Source organism: Populus alba, chromosome 17 (assembly GCF_005239225.2).
Source record: "Populus alba chromosome 17, ASM523922v2, whole genome shotgun sequence".
Lineage (NCBI taxonomy): Eukaryota > Viridiplantae > Streptophyta > Magnoliopsida > Malpighiales > Salicaceae > Populus > Populus alba.
The window spans coordinates 15,542,156-15,563,022 of record NC_133300.1 but is presented as its reverse complement, the minus strand read 5'-3'; the positions used below and the strand labels follow the sequence as shown (position 1 = coordinate 15,563,022).

General features: G+C 34.3%; 2 protein-coding genes across 2 annotated transcripts in view; both read right to left on the bottom strand.

The window, feature by feature from the left end:
• LOC118053524 (DNA-directed RNA polymerase 2, chloroplastic/mitochondrial-like) overlaps positions 1 to 20,867 on the bottom strand; it is a 63,687-nt gene that overhangs the window by 2,757 nt on the left and 40,063 nt on the right. The gene's annotated exons all lie outside the window — the stretch shown is intronic.
• LOC140954880 (uncharacterized) lies at positions 1,746 to 5,825 on the bottom strand. Its single transcript, XM_073405862.1, has 6 exons — positions 5,105 to 5,825; positions 4,510 to 4,896; positions 3,780 to 4,196; positions 2,862 to 3,056; positions 2,283 to 2,660; positions 1,746 to 2,044 (listed from the first exon to the last, which is right to left on the bottom strand). The coding sequence occupies exons 1-6, from the start codon at positions 5,823 to 5,825 to the stop codon at positions 1,746 to 1,748; spliced, it is 2,397 nt and encodes a 798-aa protein (XP_073261963.1).

The window sequence follows — 20,867 nt, the reverse complement described above, 5'->3', positions numbered from 1 at the left end:
CCCCCCAACTTAGATTTTGCTGGTCCTCAAGCAAAAAAAACATAAAACCTTTGAAATAAAAAGAATAATAATAACATAATTAGGCTCGACTCATCACACTTAAAGGACCTATCATGCAAACATTGGTATCTTTAACTTGGTGTACACAATAGCAAATAAAGTAAAATAAGCATACTCACATTCTCTAAATCAAACATCCATACAAAATTCTAAATTCAATCGTATTTATCATGCAACCAACATAATTGATTCACGCGAAAACTCAACTTGTAATCTTCCCTTCTCACTACTACAAACAAGGTAGCAAACTAGAGAAATATCTATATAAATTTTTTCTTTTTTTTTTTCTTTTCTCTTTTTTTTTTAGATATTATTTTATCCTTTGTCTTTAAGTGGTCACTTCCCTTTTGACGCGAATACAAACATTTGTGATGAATGCACCCGGTTACTCACAAAGTCACAAACTTAAAGTGCTTTTGCATACTCATATTTCAAGTTGCCGTTTGACGTAAAGATAAACATTTGTGATGAATACCCCTAGTTACTGAGCAACTCAAAACATTGGAGTAGATAGAAATTTGTACACATTTATTTATTTATTTTTGTAATAATTATTACTTTATTTACTTAAACCTTGTTTAGGACTAGATCAAAAGGGATAATCACAAGTAAAGCATCACACTCATCTTTCATGCATAATCACACAACTCACACAACTTTTACAAGGAAAGATGTACTTCAATAATCTTAAAAAAAAAGTATGCTATATCTTGCTTTATAAGATATTATCTATCCCAAATTAAAGCATGCAATGTTCAACACAATAATGAATCCAAAAATGTAATGTTGATCCTAAACAAGTCTCATTCACATACGAATGCAAGTTTTTTTTTTTTTCTTAACAAGCATGGTTATCTCAAGCATTCAACATAATCAAATATCTAAAATTAAGTTTTACATTATCCTCGATGTAAAAAACAAAGAGAAGAAAAGTATAAAGATTAGAAAAATTGTTACTCCCCTTTTGTTTTCAAGGATGAATGTTTGATTGACTTGGACATGAGCTGACTTCTTACTTGATTTTTTTTTTAACCTGCATATCACAACTAAAAGAAAACATTGATTTTTTTTTTTAAAATAAAGAACCTCACACCCCCCAACTTAAAATAATGCATTGTCCCTAATGCATGAACAAGAAAAATATAAAAGATGGAAGAAAGAAGAAAAAAAAATAAATGAAAAATAAAAATAAAAACTCATTACTTGTGATACTACAATGGTATTGGATCTTCAATATCCAATGTCTCAACTTCAGCCACAACGTTTTTAAGATAAGGTTTCAATCGATGACCATTTACTTTGAAAACATTTACATTCTTAGGATTTTCTACCTCAAATGCACCATGCTCAGATATGGATTTAATCACAAATGGGCCAATCCATTTTGTCCTCAACTTCCCAGGAAAGAGATGTAATCGTGAATTATACAAGAGAACCTTTTGACCAATATGAAAGGATTTTCTAAAAATGTTTATCATGCAAAGCTTTCATCTTATGTTTTGAAATTTTTGCATTTTCAAATGCATCATTTCTCAACTCCTCTTATTCATCCAATTGAAGCTTTCTATTTTTGCCAACTTCATTTTCATTGTCATTGAATTGCTGGATGGCCCAATACGCGCAGTGCTCAATCTCAACAGGGAGATGACAAGGTTTTCCATAAACTAGCCTATAAGGAGACATTCCTAAAGAGGTCTTGTAAGCAGTGCGATATGCCCACAAATGTTCTTGATCTCCCTATTTGCTAACTCAGCTTGGCCACTAGTCTGTGGGTGATATGGGGTACTGACCTTGTGAATTACACCATATTTTCTCATCAACATCCCAACGGGCTTGTTACAAAAATGCTTTCCCCCATCACTAATCATAGCCCGGGGCATGCCAAAACGAGAGAAAATATTTTCTTTCAAGAATTTGACAACAACTCGATGGTCATTGGTGCGAGATGCAATGGCCTCCACCCATTTAGACATATAATCAACAGCTACAAGGATGAATTGGTAGCCAAATGAACTTGGAAAAGGTCCCATGAAATCAATCCCCTAACAATCAAATATTTCCAAAACAAGAATGGGGTTAAGGGGCATCATGTTACGCCTAGTGAGGTTACCTAGTCGTTCGCATCGGTCACATGCAGGCATGGACATCTTTGAACATAGTGGGCCAATAAAAACCACACTGCAAGATCTTGGCAGTGGTTTTCTTGGAAGAGAAATGCCCACCACAGGCTAATGCATGACAAAAATTAATGACACTTGGAATTTCATGATCAAGGATGCACCGCCTAACAATTTGGTCAGGGCAATATTTAAATAGGTAGGGGTCATCCCAAAAAAAAGTACGCACGTTGCGCAAGAATTTTTGTTTATCAAGTTTAGACCAATGAGAAGGAATCTGACTTGTGGCTAGGTAATTTGCTATGTCAGCATACCATGGAGAGCCAATGTAGGAAACAGTACCTGCACAAAATAAATTTTCATCAGCAAAGAATTCATTTATTGGAAATTCATCAGTTATGGTCTCATAGCTTGAAAGACGGGACAAATGATCAGCCACTACATTCTCTACTCCCTTTTTATCTCGAATTTCAAGGTTAAACTCTTGGAGTAGGAGGATCCATCGAATCAAACGTGGCTTGGCATCCTGTTTTGTGAGCAAGTATTTCAATGCTGCATGATCAGTGAAAACAATAACAAGAGATCCAACCAAATAAGACCTAAACTTGTCTAATGCAAAGACCACAGCTAAGAGTTCTTTTTCGGTTGTAGTGTAATTCAATTGAGCATCATTCAAAGTCTTGCTAGCATAATAAATGACATGAGGCTTCTTATCTTTTCTTTGCCCTAAAACAGCCCCTATCACAAAATCACTAGCATCACACATCAGTTCAAATGGTAAAGACCAATCAGGAGCTTGCATGATTGGTGCAGTGGTCAACAACCCTTTAAGCTTTTCAAAAGCTTCTTGACATTTTGATGTGCAATCAAATTGGACATCTTGTGACAACAAGTTACACAATGGTTTGGCAATGATACTAAAAGAATGAATGAATTTTCGGTAAAAACCAGTGTGTCCTAAAAAGGATCTCATATCTTTCATAGTTCTAGGGGTAGGTAAATTTTTAATGACTTCAACTTTTGACTTATCCACCTCTATCCCTTTTGAAGAGACAATGTGACCTAAAACAATGCCATGTGTCACCATAAAATGACACTTCTCCCAATTAAGTACAAGATTGCTCTCTTCACATCTTTCAATAACTTTTTCTAAATGCATTAGACACAACTCATAAGAATCCCCATAAACTAAAAAATCATCCATGAAAACTTCCAAAAAAATTTCCACCATGTCACTAAAGATACTCATCATACACCTTTGAAAAGTGGCTGGTGCATTACACAAGCCAAAAGACATTCTTCTATAAGCATAGGTACCAAAAGGACAAGTGAAAGTGGTTTTTTCTTAGTCTTCTAAAGAAATCTCAATTTGGTTGTAACCTGAGTATCCATCAAGAAAACAATAGAAAGCTCTCCCGGCTACTCTTTCAAGCACTTGGTCTAAAAATGGAAGCGGGAAATGGTCCTTCCTAGTCACCATGTTCAACTTACGATAATCAATGCACATACGCCATCCAGTTTGGATTCTTGTTGGTACTAGCTCATTATTTTCATTCTTCACTACCGTGACTCCAGATTTTTTAGGGACAACTTGGGTTGGACTAACCCATTTTGAGTTTGCAATGGGGTAAATGATACCCGCATCAAGTAGTTTAAGCACTTCACCTCTCACTACTTCCTTCATGTTTGGGTTCAGTCGTCTTTGCATTTGCCTCACAGATTTAGCCTCTTCTTCAAGATAAATTCTATGTGTACATAAAAGAGGGCTAATTCCTTTCAAGTCAGTGATTGTCCACCCACTTGCTTTCTTGTGTTTTCTCACCACTCTCAAAAGTTCTTGTTCATGCTCTATGCTAAGTTTTGATGAAATCACAATAGGATATGATTCATCTTCCCCTAGAAATGCATACTTAAGATCACTCGGTAAAGGCTTCCTTTCTGGTTTATAAGGTTGGACAAGACATGCCTCAACTTTCACTTGGGGTGAAATCAAAGGCTCAAACGATGGGGTCCATTGATCTATTGAGGATCCAGATAGGCATTGGATCCAGATAAGTCTCGAGTTCTTTTACTTCCTCATCAACACATTCCAAAGAATAAAGTCTTTCATCATGAATTAAAGTTCTTTCCAATGGATCCTTTACCCATTCTCTCTCAAAGTGTTCTTGATAAATTGTTTGGATCAAATCTACCTCTCTAATGTCCTCATGTTCACCAATTTGTTTGGAGACATTGAATATGTTCATCTCCACAGTCATATTCCCAAAATACAATTTCATCACCCCATTCCTACAGTTAATTAAAGCATTGGATGTAGCTAGGAAAGGTCTACCTAAGATGACTGGGATGGGAGCATTAGAACCTTGAATAGGTGCGGTGTCTAACACTACAAAATCAACAAGAAAGTAGAATTTATCTACTTGGACCAACACATCTTCAACAATACCCCTAGGAATCTTGATTGACCTATCAGCTAATTGAAGGGTGATTCGAGTAGGCTTGATTTCTCCTAAACCTAATTGTTCGTAAACAGTGTAGGGTATCAAATTCACACTTGCTCCTAAATCCAACAAAGCTTGGTCTATCTTATGACTTCCAATAATGCATGAAATGGTAGGACAACCAGGATCTTTGTATTTGGGAGGGGTCTTAAACTGGATGATGGCACTTGCATGCTCAGTTAGAAAGGCTCTTTCTTTCACATTCAATCTCCTTTTGACTGTGCATAAGTCCTTAAGGAACTTTGCATAAGATAATTGCATCAAGGAGTGGAATGTTGACTTTCACTTGTTTGAACAATTCATAGATTTTCGAGTTCATAAGATCATGTTTAGGTTTCCCTAACCTCTGTGGAAATGGTGCTTTATGAACAAATTCTAAATCACTCACTTTGACTCCAATTTTTCTTGAATCATCTCCTTTCTCACTCATCTCTTTCTCATTTATCTCGCCTTCTTTGTCACTCAAACTCTCATTTGTCACTTGTGTTTTGATTCCCTCTTCACTCTCCCTAGATTTCTCCTCCGCAATACCTTTAGGAATCCCTAAACCTATAGCTTTGTCAACAATCTTTCCACTTCTAAGGGTAGTGATGGCTTGGACTTGTTCATGGTTTGAAGGTTCACTAAGTGAGGATTCACTCATGTGTACCTGACCTCTAGGATTTGGCATTGGTTGAGCTGGGATCTTTCCCTTCTCTTGAGTGCTTAGTGATTGAGTCAACTTGGTTAGTTGACTTCGAATGTCATCTAAGGTCCTATTGGTCTGGTCTTGAAATTTGTAAGCTGGGTTGTTGATTCCTCCTTGTGTTTGCATGAATTGTTGAAGAGTATCCTCTAGGGATCTCTTATGAGGTGGTTGGTACGTGTTATGTGTGGGAGCATGAAATGGTTGGGGTGGAGGTTGAAATGTTTGAGGTACTGAAGAGCCCTCATTTCTCCATCCAAAATTTGGGTGGTTCCTCCATCCAGGATTATAAGTCTCAGAGTAGGGATTGCCTACTTGGTTTGAAAATGGCTTTCTAACATTACTTGAATCAGAAGTTTGGCCATATAACACTTCTTTGAAGGCTAGAATGGTAGGGCACTCAGTTGTCCTATGCCCTTTGCTCTCACAAACAACACAACTTTCCTCTTGTTGTTCACTCATGACATGCACTTTTTTAATCTCAAAAGACTCTACTTTCCTAGCCAATGAGGCTAATCTAGCATTAAGATCATCAGTCTCTTTTAATTGGAACTTCCCACTTGAATGAGAAATGGTGTTTCTAGACTCAACATGAAGTGGGAGAGAAGTCTCTCATTGCTTTGTCATAAAACTCACCATTACACATGGTTGACACTAGCTTTTTAAAATTTGCGGTAAGAGAGTCGTAGAAGAAACTCACTAACCTCCACATCTCAAAACCATGGTGGGGGCATGCATTTAACAAGTCTTTGAACCTTTCCTAAGCTTGGTGAAATGACTCATTTGGACTACAAGAAAAATTCATCATTTGACGTTGTAAGGCTATCGTCCTATGAGTGGGGAAGTATTTTTTCAAAAATTCAGCTTGCATTTCTCTCCATGTACCTATAGACCGAGGACGTAAGGAGTTTAGCCAAAGCTTGGCTTTATCCTTTAGAGAGAATGGGAACAATTTAAGCCGAATAGTTTCCTCAGTGCATGTTCTATCAATAAAAGTATTACATACCTCTTCAAAGTCCTTAATGTGTATGTATGGATTTTCAGAATCCATACCGTGAAATGTGGGAAGAAGTTGAATCATGCCCGGTTTCAAATTGAAAGCTTGTTAGTTAAGAGGCAAGATAATACACGAAGGTGTACTTTGTCTAGCCGGGTGAAGATACTCTCTAAGAGTTCGAAAATTAGGTTGATCATTAAATTGTGGAGGTCCATTACCTTGAACACTCCCTTCACCCTCTACATCTTCAACATTAGCCATGATAAAATAATAATAATAATAATAATAATAATAATAATATAACAATTATATGAATACGAAAGGAAAGGAGAAAAAAAACAAAAACAAAAAAAAATATTGCAAATAAAAGTAAAATGAAACGTACAAGATAAAGTAATAGCTCAAAAATAAAAATACAACAAATTAAGAAATTCACTCTCCAACTAATAAACAATATTAACAACAAGAAACATTAAAAGATAAGTATAACAAGCATGAATAAAGAGGCGGTAATACCGGCCAAGCACTTCAAACAATAAATATAAAAGAAATAATAACAATAAATAACAACAAAATAAAATAAACAAGAGGTGGTAATATTGGCCAAGCACTTTAGACAATAAATATAAGAGAAATAACAACAACAAAATAAAATAAACAAGAGGCGGTAAAACCAGCCATTCAATTTTTTATTTATATGAATTTTTTTTTTATTTTCCAATAATCAAATATAAATTTGTGACCTTTGCTTGCTAGCTCCCCGGCAACGACGCCAAAATTGCTTGACCGCTTTTTATGATCGGCTTGTTTTAACTCGCAAGTGCACGAGTGTGCGATGTAGCAATTAACTCAGTAAGATCGAGGTCATATCCACAGAGAGCTAGATCTGGAAATTAAGCTAGGTAACAACAAAAAAAACTCAAGAGAAATTAAATTAACAATAACTTGGTTGAAAATAATTGATGGATTTGTTTTCAAAGATGAAAAGTGTAAATAGATTTTAAAAGACAAGAAAAAATAAGTCTTGGTCCAAATCAATTTTAATGGTGATGTATTGGTGATTTCTTCAACATATATAAGATAACTCAACCTAATATCAACGATGGTGATATTAGATCGGAAGATATTACAATGAAGTTTAAAAGGATGAAGATTAATTATTGCTTAAGAATGAACAAGTACTCTCAAATTAAGTAATACATTGAATCAAGCAATCTCTATACCAAAACTAAGGTTTGTGCATAAAAATTCAAGATTATAACATTACCTAAATGATTTCTAAAATTTCTTTGCAATAATAAAACGTTCATGAAGAAAATGACAAGATAAACATTAAGATTCATTCATATCTTAAAGAACTCACGTCAATCACCATCATCCTTGATTTGGATCCAAGGAAGAGATTAGCCAACCATGATTATATATAAGAACACTTTAATAAACATGAAATAACTTGAATCAAACTGAAATAATAAGTTTTACAAACTAAAGAACCGAAATCTACAAAGAAGAACACAACAGAATTTCAGTAAAAATTCGGACACAAATCTGACTCTAACTTTAGACAGAAATTAGACCCTCTTAGAACCTCTACTGGAGATGGCTATTGGAGACATATTTATAGGCAATTCTGTTAGCTTTCTAGATCATTAACGAACAGCTCATTTGGACATCAGAGTCAAAAGTTATGGGCAAAACACCGAAAGGTGTTCTGGAAAATTAAATCAGGCCAGCTTGGAGAACACTTTGGTGCACGTTTTTCTTCCTCCTTTATGAGCTGTTTCTTTCTTCTTCTTGACCCAAAATAATGTCACAATGTCCCCTCCAGCTTTCCATCCATGTGCTTGCCCTCTTGGATCAATTAATTGCCCAAAATAAATCAAATGTTATTTGTTGTGTGGACATGTAAGATCATGGGTTGTGCTTGGGCTGATTTGGAGGCTGATTTGGGGCTGAATTTAAGCATCAAATAAGTATACAAATGTACCTATTATTTGGGCTAAGATTGACATTGAAACCTTGAGTGTTTGATGGTTGAAGTTTGCACACAATATAAGGTAAGTTTGGGCTTGAAATAGATCATATGATATTCTTTTCTTGAATTGGAATAGAATTGATTTTTGGGCAAATTTGGAGCACTTATTTGAACCAAGATTTGCTTCATTCTTCAACTAAATTTCTCTTCAATTCTTTGTTCCAATTTCCGACGTTTGAATTTTCTGAAATAATTCATTTAAGCTCCAAAAACCTATCGAAAGGAAAAGAAACTTCATTACTAAAAAGCACATCACTTATTATAAAAAACCCAAATAAAAACAATAAATACATATGTAAAATAAAAGACTTAATGATACTTTTGATGCACAATCACTTGTTATCACAGTTCATGACTAGACCTACCAAGATTCACATGGGAGCTGCAAAAAGAGTCCTAAGATATGTGCAAGGAACTCTCAGCTATGGGATATAATATGTAAGGGATCAATCAATAACTCTCATTGGATTTTGTGATGCAGATTGGGCAGGAAGTGAAGATGATAGCAGGAGCGCTTTAGGCTATGCATTCAGCTTTTGAAGTGGAGCATTCTCCTAGTCTTCTATGAAACAGAACACAGTAGCATTATCAACTGCAGAAGTTGAGTATGTCTCAGCATCTGAAGCAACTGTTCAGGCCATTTGGTTATGGTTTGTTCTTGATGATTTTGGTGAAATGCAAGCTGAGACAACACCCTTGTTCTGTGATAACATGTCAACAATTTCAATGGCTAAAAATCCAGTTTTCCATCAAAGAACAAGACACATAAACAGGAAGTATAAATTTATAAGGGAGGCTCTGCAAGAAGGATTAATTAATGTGAAGTTCTGCAGAAGTGAAGAACAACTTGCAGACATCTTCACGAAAGCACTACCTAAAGATAGATTCAAGAAACTAAGGTTGAAGCTTGGAGTTAAAGCAGTAAACAACTTAGGAGAGGCTGTTGAAAGCTAAGCTGATTACTTGTGATTGAAGCCTTAGAAGAAGACTACGTAGATGTAGCAAGAAGGATGAAGAAATGGAAGAAATTCCGTTTAAACAGTTAAGAAGGCAGTTAAAACTATTATGGCAGTTGTAGCCATTTTTACTGTTACAAATCATTCTCACTTGTGTAAGAATCATGACCCTCCATTAGTGGATGGATGAGATGATCTTGGTTCCTAAAATAATGGAATCAATTACATACAATGTATATAAAAGCAGAGTTTGCTGCATTGATTGAATATGGAAAATATACAAGAATTTCTTCACAAACTTCTCTACACACTTAAATATAATCTTCTTCTCAAAACCTTCAGAAAACAAACATTATGCATCTGCTGCCTTATGTAGCAATGAGAGATGAGAATTGAGTGGATGTGATCCTCCTCCGTGTGTTATATTCTTTCTCTATCTCTAATAATATAAACTACTCTCATGGATGTAGGTGATTTGCCAAACCACATTAAATATTATGTGTTAGTGTGCTTAGTCTCCTTTGGGCAATGATCATGAACACCACCGATCCGCAAGGGGGAGCGGAATCCCCAACAATTGGTATCAGAGCATATGGCTTAAAGTGGTGTTTGATCTTTGCTCAAAAATAAAAGTTGTCAAAATTGTGTTTTGACCATACCACTATGTAGAGGAGGAAAAGACGAGCACACAACTAAAAACGGCACAAAAATCAGACGTCAAAAATGGCCGCACGCGCCGACGAGGAGGCTGCCCACCTGCACAGACGCGCCCCACGTGTGCCATTAGTCTACTTCACCCGGATGGGCTGACCCTACCCGAATACCAAACAACCCGACCCACGTGACTGACCTGGATGGGGATGACATCAGAATGATGTAATTGTGATGTCATCATGCATAGTTGGCATGCCAAGTCAGCACTGTAAAACCTCCAGGTGAAAATTCATAAATTAACTAGTTTTAGGTAAAACGAAAAAAATCATAACTCTTGATTGGGTTATTAAAAAATTCTGAAAATTTTCATGGAGCCTTCTAATATCATGCCTTAACTTGGGTTAAAATTTCATAATTTTTAGAGAAATTCAGAAATTTGACGAAAAATCACAATTCAACTAGTTTTACGTTATTGGATGTAATTTTCAATCCGACCATCGAATTGAGCTAAAATTTTATGAAGAATATTAAAATATACTGAATAAAATCTGGTTAAAATTTTAAGATGAATGGAGCTCGGTAGTGCTAGCAAAAAAAAGGACCGTTGAATAGAGGCAAAAATACTCATTAAGGGTAGAATAGTTATTTGCCATTGAAAAGAAAACATATAAGCCCTCCTTCTCTTTTATTAACTGCCGAATGGGTAGAAACAAAAAGATGAAAATAAAAACAGAGCATAACGTGAGAGAAAGAGAGAAAAGTAAGGAAAAACAATAAGGAAATTGAGAGAATAACTTTATTGTAAAACCCCGGATAATATTATTGATATTAATAAAAGTCAAGATTATGAAAAATGAGAAAAAGTAATAAATTAAATTATAAGAATGATGATATATTTGAGAATTTGAATTAAAATGTTTTGTTTAAGTGTTAATATATATAAATAAATAAATTCAAGAATTTTACCCAAAATCTTAAAAGTTACTGTTGAGGGATATAGAAGGCAAAAAAAAAAAAAGTTAAAGAAATAATGGGGGCTAAAGTGTGTGTGGGGAAGAAAAAAAAAGTTAGGGACATGGATGGTATTTTTAAAAAAGTTAATTATATATATATATGTGTGTGCTTTTCAAAGAGAAAGAAGCATTCGACTAGAAGAGAAAAAACACAATTCAAGCAAGGAAAAGTTTTCAATACAAAAGTGTTAAAGCTTTGGCTATTGCTTGGTAAGGTGCCCTCACACTTTTAAATAAGATTCTTGAAGAATAAATACTTTAAATTGATTGAATTTTATGAAATGAGGAATTAGGGTTCATGATAAATTTTGGGGAAAATTACAATTGATTGTGAAATTGTGTTAAGATTGTTGTAGTGAGTAGAGAAAGTAGGAAATTATAATAATTGAAGCAAACTTTTAGGTGTTCTTGAAGAAGGGATTTTTTGGAAAAATTATAATAAGAAGAATAAAATTTAAGAATGTGAATAAGATGATGAGATTGTATAGGAAAGAGATGATATTAATGTTAAAGAGAGAATGGATCATGAAATTTTTTTATGTTTTCCTTTAATTTAAATTTTGGTAAAATAAATTAAATAAATACATTTAAAGAATATATATATATATTGTTTTGAATGATGAAATGTTGTGTGATACAATGCGAGAATTGAAAGAATAAGAAGGAAATTTTTCATGTTTCTCTCTAAATTTTATTTTGGCAAATGAAAGGATAATTGGAAGGATTTTATTTATTGAGTATTTCGATATGGAAAGTAGAATAATGATGTGATATACATGTCAATTCAGGAAAGGTTGTCAAGCCGATACCACAGCAGGGAGCTACGGCTCGAGCTCAGTCGTCAGGTAATTACACGATACTTGAATTTAACATTGGACAATATGTATTTTTTTTATCTGATTAATTGTGGTTGATATATTAGAAATTATTATGTTGTTTACTTGAGAAAATAAGATATGCGATATGATGAATTAATTCCTGAATAAATGGGATTAGTGCCTAGTGAATAGGCGTGGTAAGAAATTGAGTCCCTGGTTAATGGGATTAGTGCCCTAGTGAATGGGCGTTGTAAGAAATTGAGTCCCTAGTTAGATTAGTACCCTGGTGAATGGGTAAGCTGTTGAACTAATTCCTAGTTTAATGGAATTAGTGCCCTGGCAAATGGGCGAGATGAAGAATTAATTCCCTGGTTAATGGGATTTGTACCCTGATGAATGGGTAAAATGTTAAACTAGTTTTTGGACTGATGACAATAGTGCTTGTTGAATGGACTGGTACAAAATTAGTCATCTAATAGTGAATGTAATGCCGTGTTAATTGGGTGATAAGAATAATTATATTTTGTTGATGTTAAAAAATATCATAGATTATTCTGAAATTTAATTGATATATAATACTAGATGAGCATGTTAATTTAATGATCTTTTGACTAAATTTACAAAAAGAAATGAAGAAAGAAACAAAGTAGAAAGAATTTTATGAATGTTTTTTTCATTTGTCTATTTGGATTATTGTATTAAATCTATTTTCAGGTACATCCCCCTACCAGACTAAACAATAGATTAAGACAAGGCTTAATAGCACTTAGATTTGGGACAACCAGAGAACTTATAGAGGCAGCACAAGCTCTTAAGGCATGTATAGTTCAAGGGCAGCAAAGTCTGACAGAGGTGGGTAAAAGGAAGGTTATCGATTTTTCCTCAAGTAGACCTCCTCTTTCTAAAAAGGGTAAGGGACAGTTCAGCCAGTTTAGGAGGAAGCAAGGAGCAGTATCTAGGCCTATTCAGAGTACTGGTGCTGGAACTACTAGTAGACAGCCATCTTTTCAGGGAGGTTCTACTAGAGGGACATCAGGATTAAATGCCTTATCTTATCCCCAATGTGTTCGGTGTGAGCAGAGACATCCAGGAGATTGTTCAGTGTCACCAGGACGATGTTATATTTGCAGGGCTGAGGGGCATAGATGGCGTGATTGCTCTTATTTAGGCAGAGGATGTTACTATTATGGAGGACAGGGACACATCCGTAGAGATTGTCCACGGAGAGCTGAGTTCATACAAGGGCAGAGACAACAGATCCGAAGCCAACAACAGTCTATCACTATGGATAGACCGGGTAGACCAGCATAGTCAGGGGCTAGTGGAAATAGAGGTCGGCCTAGGATGCAGGGTGACAAGACCTAGGGTAGAGTATTTCATATGACACAGGAGGAGGTTAGAGTCGCCCCAAATATAGTAGCAGGTACTTTACAATTAAACTCATTAACTGTACATGTATTGATTGATCCTAGGGCTACACATTCATTTGTGGCTAATAAAATTGTGGGGAAAATAAGAAAAAGACCTAGCAGGGTAGAAAGAGGATTTATGATAAGTATTCCTCTAGGTGAAGTTGTAGTCATTGATGTAGTCTACAAGAGAATTGGGATTAGTATAGATGGGCTCGACTTGGGAGTAGATTTAATTCCCTTGGAATTACTGGATTTTGAAGTAATACTAGGTATGGATTGGTTAAGTGTGTATAAGGCTCAAATGGACTGCTTTGTAAAAATGGTGACTCGCCAGGGACCGAATGGAAGGAGAGTGATTTTTAGAGGGGAAAAGAATGTTATACCGAATTGCATAATCTCATTTATGACTGCAAGGAAGATGGTTCAAAAGGGATGTGAAGCTTACCTTACTTACGTGTTAGATTTGAAAGAAAAAACTAGAGAGTTGATAAACATCCCTATAGTGAGAGAATTTATAGACGTGTTCCCAGATGAATTACCGGGGTTACCACTAGATAGGGAAGTGGAAGTTTCCATTGATGTACTACCCGGGACCACACCTGTTGCTCAACCACCATATAGAATGGTGTCTGTGGAATTAGCCGAGTTGAAAATTTAGCTACAAGAATTACTGGATAAAGAATTTATCCGTCCAAGTAATTCCCCCTAGGGAGTTCCAGTATTATTTGTGAAAAATAAAGATGGGATCCTTAGACTCTGTATTGATTACAAACAATTAAATAGAGTAACAGTAAAAAATAAATATCCACTCCTGCGGATAGATGATTTGTTTGATCAACTTAAGGGAACCAAGATGTTTTCGAAGATAGATCTCAGATCTGGGTATTATCAATGAAGAATAAAAGAACAAGATGTGGTAAAGACTGCATTTAGGACTCGGTACGGACATTATAAGTTTCTAGTAATGCCATTTGGGTTAACAAATGCACCGGCAGTGTTTATGGACTTAATGAATCAGGTTTTTCGACCTTCTATGGATAAGTTTGTGGTAGTATTCATAGATGACATTTTGGTCTATTCCAATTCATATTTGGAACATGAACACCATTTGAGACAAGTGCTAGCAACCTTAAGGGAGCATCAATTGTATGTCAAAGTAAGTAAGTGTGAGTTTTGGTTGAAAGAAGTAGTTTTTCTAGGACATGTTATATCGGCTCAAGGAATACTAGTAGATCCTAGAAAGGTTGAAGTAGTGTTGAAATGGGAGAGGCCTACGAATGTGACTGAGATTCATAGTTTTCTTAGATTGGCAGGATATTACAGGAGATTCATTGAAGGGTTCACTACTATAGCCATCCCGATGACTCGACTGACGCGGAAGGAGATAAAATGGGAATGGACCGATGAGTGTGAACAAAGTTTCCAGGAGCTGAAAAGGAGAATAACAACCACACCTGTGTTAACCCTTCCATTTGGGACTGAAGGATTTGTAGTTTATAGTGATGCTTCAGGGAAAGAATTGGGTTGTGTTTTGATGCAGCACAGTAAAGTGATTGCCTATGCTTCAAGACAATTGAACACTCTTGAGATTAATTATCCGGTGCATGATTTAGAATTGGCAGCTGTTGTATTTGCTTTCAGAGTGTGGAGGCATTTTTTGTATGGATCCCGAGTTCAAATATTTATCGATCATAAGAGTTTGAGGTATCTAATGACACAAAAGGAATTGAATATGCGGCAAAGATGTTGGGTAGAGTTAATTAAGGATTATGATTGTGCGATAGAATATCATCCAGGGAAAGTAAATGTTGTTGCAGATGCCCTTAGCCGTAAAAATAAGATCATAGATGTTGTTTTATATGATAATGATGAAAGAGAATTGCTTAAATTGAGGAAGATAAATGCTAAGGTAGAAGTTGGACCTAGAGGTTCTTTAATTGCCCAATTGCGAGTAAGGTCGATACTCCAAGATAAAGTATTAGAAGCACAACAAAATGATGACAGAGTTGGCAAAATAAGGGACAATGTGAAGTCAGGAGTTGGGACTTCCTTCCAAATCCTGAAGGATGGAATGATAGCATTTGGAAAACAAATGTATTTACTTGATGATGAAACACTAAAAAGAGATGTGTTGCAAAAAGCACATGAGTCTAGATTTGCAACTCATCCTGGGAGTACTAAAATGTATCAAGATTTAAAAGAATGTTACTGGTGACCGAATATGAAGAAAGATGTAGCTGAATATGTGGCTAAGTGTGGTGTATGTCAGCAAGTAAAGGTGGAGCACCAGAAGCCTGCAAGGCCTTTATAACGATTATTGATACCTCAATGGAAGTGGGAAGACATTTCTATGGACTTTGTATCAGGTCTGCCTAAAGGGAAAACAGGCAATAATGTTATTTGGGTCATAGTTGATAGATTGACCAAGTCTACTCTCTTCTTGCCTATGAGAAAGACATATTTGATTGACAAACTAGCACAATTATATGTAAATAAAGTAATAAGATTGCATGGAGTGCCAGTGTCTATAGTATCAAATCGGGATCCTAGATTCACATCTCGATTGTGGCCAAGCATACAACGGGCTTTAGGGACAAGTTTGAATTTAAGTACATCATTTCACCCTCAAACTGATGGGTAAACAGAAAGAACAATTTAAACCTTGGAAGATTTGTTAAGGGCTTGCATATTAGAATTTAGGGGCAATTAGGAGGATCATCTACCATTGGTGGAGTTTACGTATAATAATAGCTATCAGACAAATGTGGGGATGGCACCATATGAAGCCTTGTATGGAAGAAAATGTCAAACGCCATTATATTGGGAAGAGGTAGGGGATATGAAGTTAAATGGACCTGAGATGGTTCAAATCACCATAGAAAAAGTGAAAATCATAAAAGACAGAATGAAAGCGGCTCAAGATAGACAAAAGAGCTATGCAGATGTTCGAAGAAGACCTCTTGAGTTTAATGTGGGTGATCGAGTATACTTGAAGGTCGCTCCCTAGAAACACATGTTAAGATTTGGAATGAAAGGGAAATTGGCCCCAAGGTATATTGGTCCCTATGAATTCCTCGAAAGGATTGGATCGGTGGCTTACAAATTGGCCTTGCCCTCATATCTGAATAAGATCCATGATGTATTCCATGTTTTGATGTTAAAAAAGGCTGAAGTAGATCCATCTCCAGTCCTTCCACAAGTTCCTTTAGAGATTGCAGAAGACCTAACTCTAGAAGTGAAATCAGTGAAGGTGCTGGATTATAGTGAAAAAGAACTGAGGAATAAAAAAATTCCTATGATTAAGGTGTTATGGAGAAGTTCGTAAATCGAAGAAGTAATGTGGGAAAGAGAGTCCGAAATGAGAAGGAAGTATCCTGAGTTATTCATAAATAATGGTAAGAATCTAATTTCGATGACGAAATTTATATAAGGTGGGGAGGATGTAAAACCCTGGATAATATTATTGATATTAATAAAAGTCAGGATTATGAAAAATGAGGAAAAATAATAAATTAAATTATAAGAATGATTATATATTTTGAGAATTTGAATTAAAATTTTTTATTCAAGTGTTAATATATATAAATAATGTGGGCTAAAGTGTGTGCGGGGAAGGAAAAAAAATATATAGAGAATTAACTCCTTTTTAAAAATACCAGCCATGTCCCTAATGTTTTCTTTCACGCACACACTTGCACTTATATATATGTATGTGTGTGTGTGTGTGTGAGTGAGTGCAAGTGTGTGTGCTGTAAGGAGAGAAAACAAAAAAAAAACAAAAGTTGCTTTTCAAAGAGAAAGAAGAAGCATTTGGCTAGGAGAGGAAAAAAACAATTCAAGCAAGGAAAAATTTTCAATACAAAAGTGTTAAAGCTTTGGCTATTGCTTGGTAAGGTGCCCTCACACTTTTAAATAAGATTCTTGAAGAATAAATACTTTAAATTGATTGAATTTTATGAAATGAGGAATTAGGGTTCATGATAAATTCTAGGGAAAATTACAATTGATTGTGAAATTGTGTTAAGATTGTTGAACTGAGTAGAGAAAGTAGGAAATTATGGTAATTGAAGCAAATTTGTAGGTGTTCTTGAAGAAGGGATTTTTTGAAAAAATAATAAGAAGAAGAATAAAATTTAAGAATGTGAATAAAATGATGAGATTGTATAGGAAAGAGATGATATTAATGTTAAAGAGAGAATGGATCATGAAATTTTTTCATGTTTTCCTTTAATTTAAATTTTAGTAAAATAAATTAAATAAATACATTTAAAAGAATATATATATATATATATATAGTTTTGAATGATGAAATGTTGTGTGTCGCAATGCGGGAATTGAAAGAATAGGAAGGAAATTTACAAAAGGAAGAAGGAAATTTTTCATGTTTCTCTCTAAATTTTATTTTGGCAAATGAAAGGATAATCAGAAGGATTTTATTTATTGAGTGTTTCGATATGGAAAGTAGAATAATGATGTGATATACATGTCAATTCAGGAGAGGCTGCCAGGCGGACACCACAGCAGGGAGCTACGGCTCGAGCTCAGTCATCAAGTAATTACACGATACCCGAATTTAACATTGGACAATATGTATTTTTTTATCTGATTAATTGTGGTTGACATATTAGAAATTATTATATTGTTTACTTGAGAAAATAAGATATGCGATATGATGAATTAATTCTTGTATGAATGGGATTAGTGCCCTGGTGAATAGGCGAGGTAAGAAATTGAGTCCCTGGTTAATGGTTTAGTGCCTTGTGAATGGGCGAGATGAAGAATTGAGTCCCTGGTTAATGGGATTTGTAACCTGATGAATGGGTGAAATGTTAAACTAGTTTTTGGATTGATAACAATAGTGCTTGTTGAATGGACTGGTACAAAATTAGTCATCTATTAGTGAATGTAATGCCGTGTTAATTGGGTGATAAGAATAATTATATTTTGTTGATGTTAAAAAAAATCATAGATTATTCTGAAATTTAATTGATATATAATACTAGATGAGCATGTTAATTTAATGATCTTTTGAGTAAATTTACAAAAAGAAATGAAGAAAGAAAGAAAGTAGAAAGAATTTTATGAATGTTTTTTTCATTTGTCTATTTGAATTATTGTATTAAATCTATTTTCAGGTACATCCCCCTACCAGACTGAACAGTAGATTAGTTCCTTATATTTTGTTGGATATCATGTTGTAATGAATGAATTTATCATTTTGTTATGTAATATAATGCGTCTACAATTTATCGAAAGCTCTTTTGTGTAGAACAATCTAAATTATGAATTTCTTCTTTAATGATAAACTTATTTCGATTACAATTTTGTTAATGGTCCTTATTTATAAATCTTTGAATTATGTAATGTACTTCAGTTACCATTTTTAGAATAATTCTTTAGGTTGCATCCATGTAAATGTGGGATATTGAATTGTTTAGACATGTGTGAATTTAATTATTGAGAAGTTGCGATGTAATGAGAGGAGGATGTCCTGGATGATAGGACAAGTAAGAGATTTGTTAATTGGGGATTGTTGAAGAAGAGTCGATAACTTGGTACCTAAAAATATAGAGGAAACACTAAATCAAGTGAAGGAATGAGGATTTGAGAAGCGGAATTCAACTAACCTTGGAAGAGAAGAGAAATTGGAAGAAAAGCAATACGTAAGCATGAGAAGTTTGGATTTAATGTTTGATTTAAATGTTTTCCTAAGCTTATTTGATTAAGTTAGGAAGTAATTTCATGTAACTTTACCTTAGTTTCCCTTAAATCCTAGATTTTTGAAATTAGGGTTCTTATGTGAATTTGGGGGAATTAGGAGGGAAGGAAAAAATGATGAAATTGAAGTGGAATAGAATGAAAACAAGTTTAAATTACAAGTAAATGAAGAAACCATTTGGGGGAGGAAAAGGAAAAAAATGAAGGGAAAACAAATGGGAGAATGAGTTTGATGTTAATGTTTAGAAAAAAAACCATGTTTAATCATGATAAATGAAAATGTAAGAAAGACTAAATGAAGAGATAGCATTGAAGTTGAGAAAATAATAATAATAATAATAATTATTATTATTATTATATAAGTAAATTCAAATTAAAAGAGAAATAAAACTAGTTAAAAGAAAATATGAAGACAAGATGTCTACATTGTGTTTGAATATAGTATTTAGATAAAATAAATAATATGATGTGAGGGTATAAAGAATAGAAGAATTATTTGATGGAGGAATTATGAACATAGAGTAAGCAAAGAAGTAACTTGAGTTAAATATGAGGTTGTATGTAAAATAATGATATTATATTTGAGAATGAATTTTTATTAGAACAAATAACAAATAAAAATATTACGTGCTTTGTGTTTCGGCACGTAAGAAAAATATTTATGGACTAATGATATAATGACACTTGATTGATTGAGGAGCTGTGTCTGGAGCTGGTTATCAGACATGAGGAGTTGGGTCATCCCGAGCAGAAGGTAGGTGATTCTTCACCTAATTTTGTAATTTTTTTAGTTTCCCTAATTATCTATGTTGCTTATTTAATTGATATTAAACAAATGGAGCAAATGAATAATTTGAGTTATGATTATGTGAAATTACCGGTTTTATTGGTTAACAAAGAGGTTAACCAGATATGGGGTAATTCGTATGGAATTACCGGATTGTTTGGCTAATAAAAGAGATTAGCCGGATGCTGGGTAATTCGAATGGAATTACCGGATTGATTGGCTAACAAAAGAGATTAGCCGGATGCTGGGTAATTCGAATGGAATTACCGGATTGATTGGCTAATAAAAGAGATTAGCCGGATGCTGGGTAATTCGAATGGAATTACCGGATTGATTTTGCTAACCGAAATGGGTTAGCTAGATTTTTGGGTAATAAAGAGAATTACCGGGTTTATTGGTTAACAAAGAGGTTAACCAGATAAGGAGTAATTCATATGGAATTACCTGATTGATTGGCTAACAAAAGAGGTTAGCCAGATGATAGGTAATCCGAATAGAATTATTGGGTCTATTGGTAACCGAGGAAGGAAAACCGAATTTCTAAGTAATTATATGGAAGTGTTAGATTTATTTGGTAATTAAGATGAGTTAGCTGAATTTTTAAGTTTTGAAAAGATTATTGTAAATTATGGGATTAAAGTTAGATTGAAGTACAAGTACTAAATTTTCAAAATGTTAAGAGTAATTAATTAATATTAGATTTAATTATAGTGAGTAAGTTAATTAAATATGGTTATTGTTGAAACAGGTACACCATGAGGTGATGTGGATCGTTAGATGTAGGAATTCTCATGTTTATGAATTACCATTTTGGAATGTAATATTCATGTCTTTACTTTCAGTGTAAATCCTTTTGTGTTGCAAAAATCAAGTAGAAGGTGTAATAGGTAGTGGATGTATTATATATATGTATAGTTGTTAGTATGACTAAATCATTTTTAAAATGATAAGATAAGATTTATTATAAACATAATATGACTCTTAATCTTAATGTTGTCTTTATGTAGTTTAAAGGCATATATGTAGTTAGTTAGCATTTATTATGTTTGTCATGAATTTGTTTATCTTTTGAGTTGTTTTGGAAGTACATTTATGTTGATTTACGAACTGATAT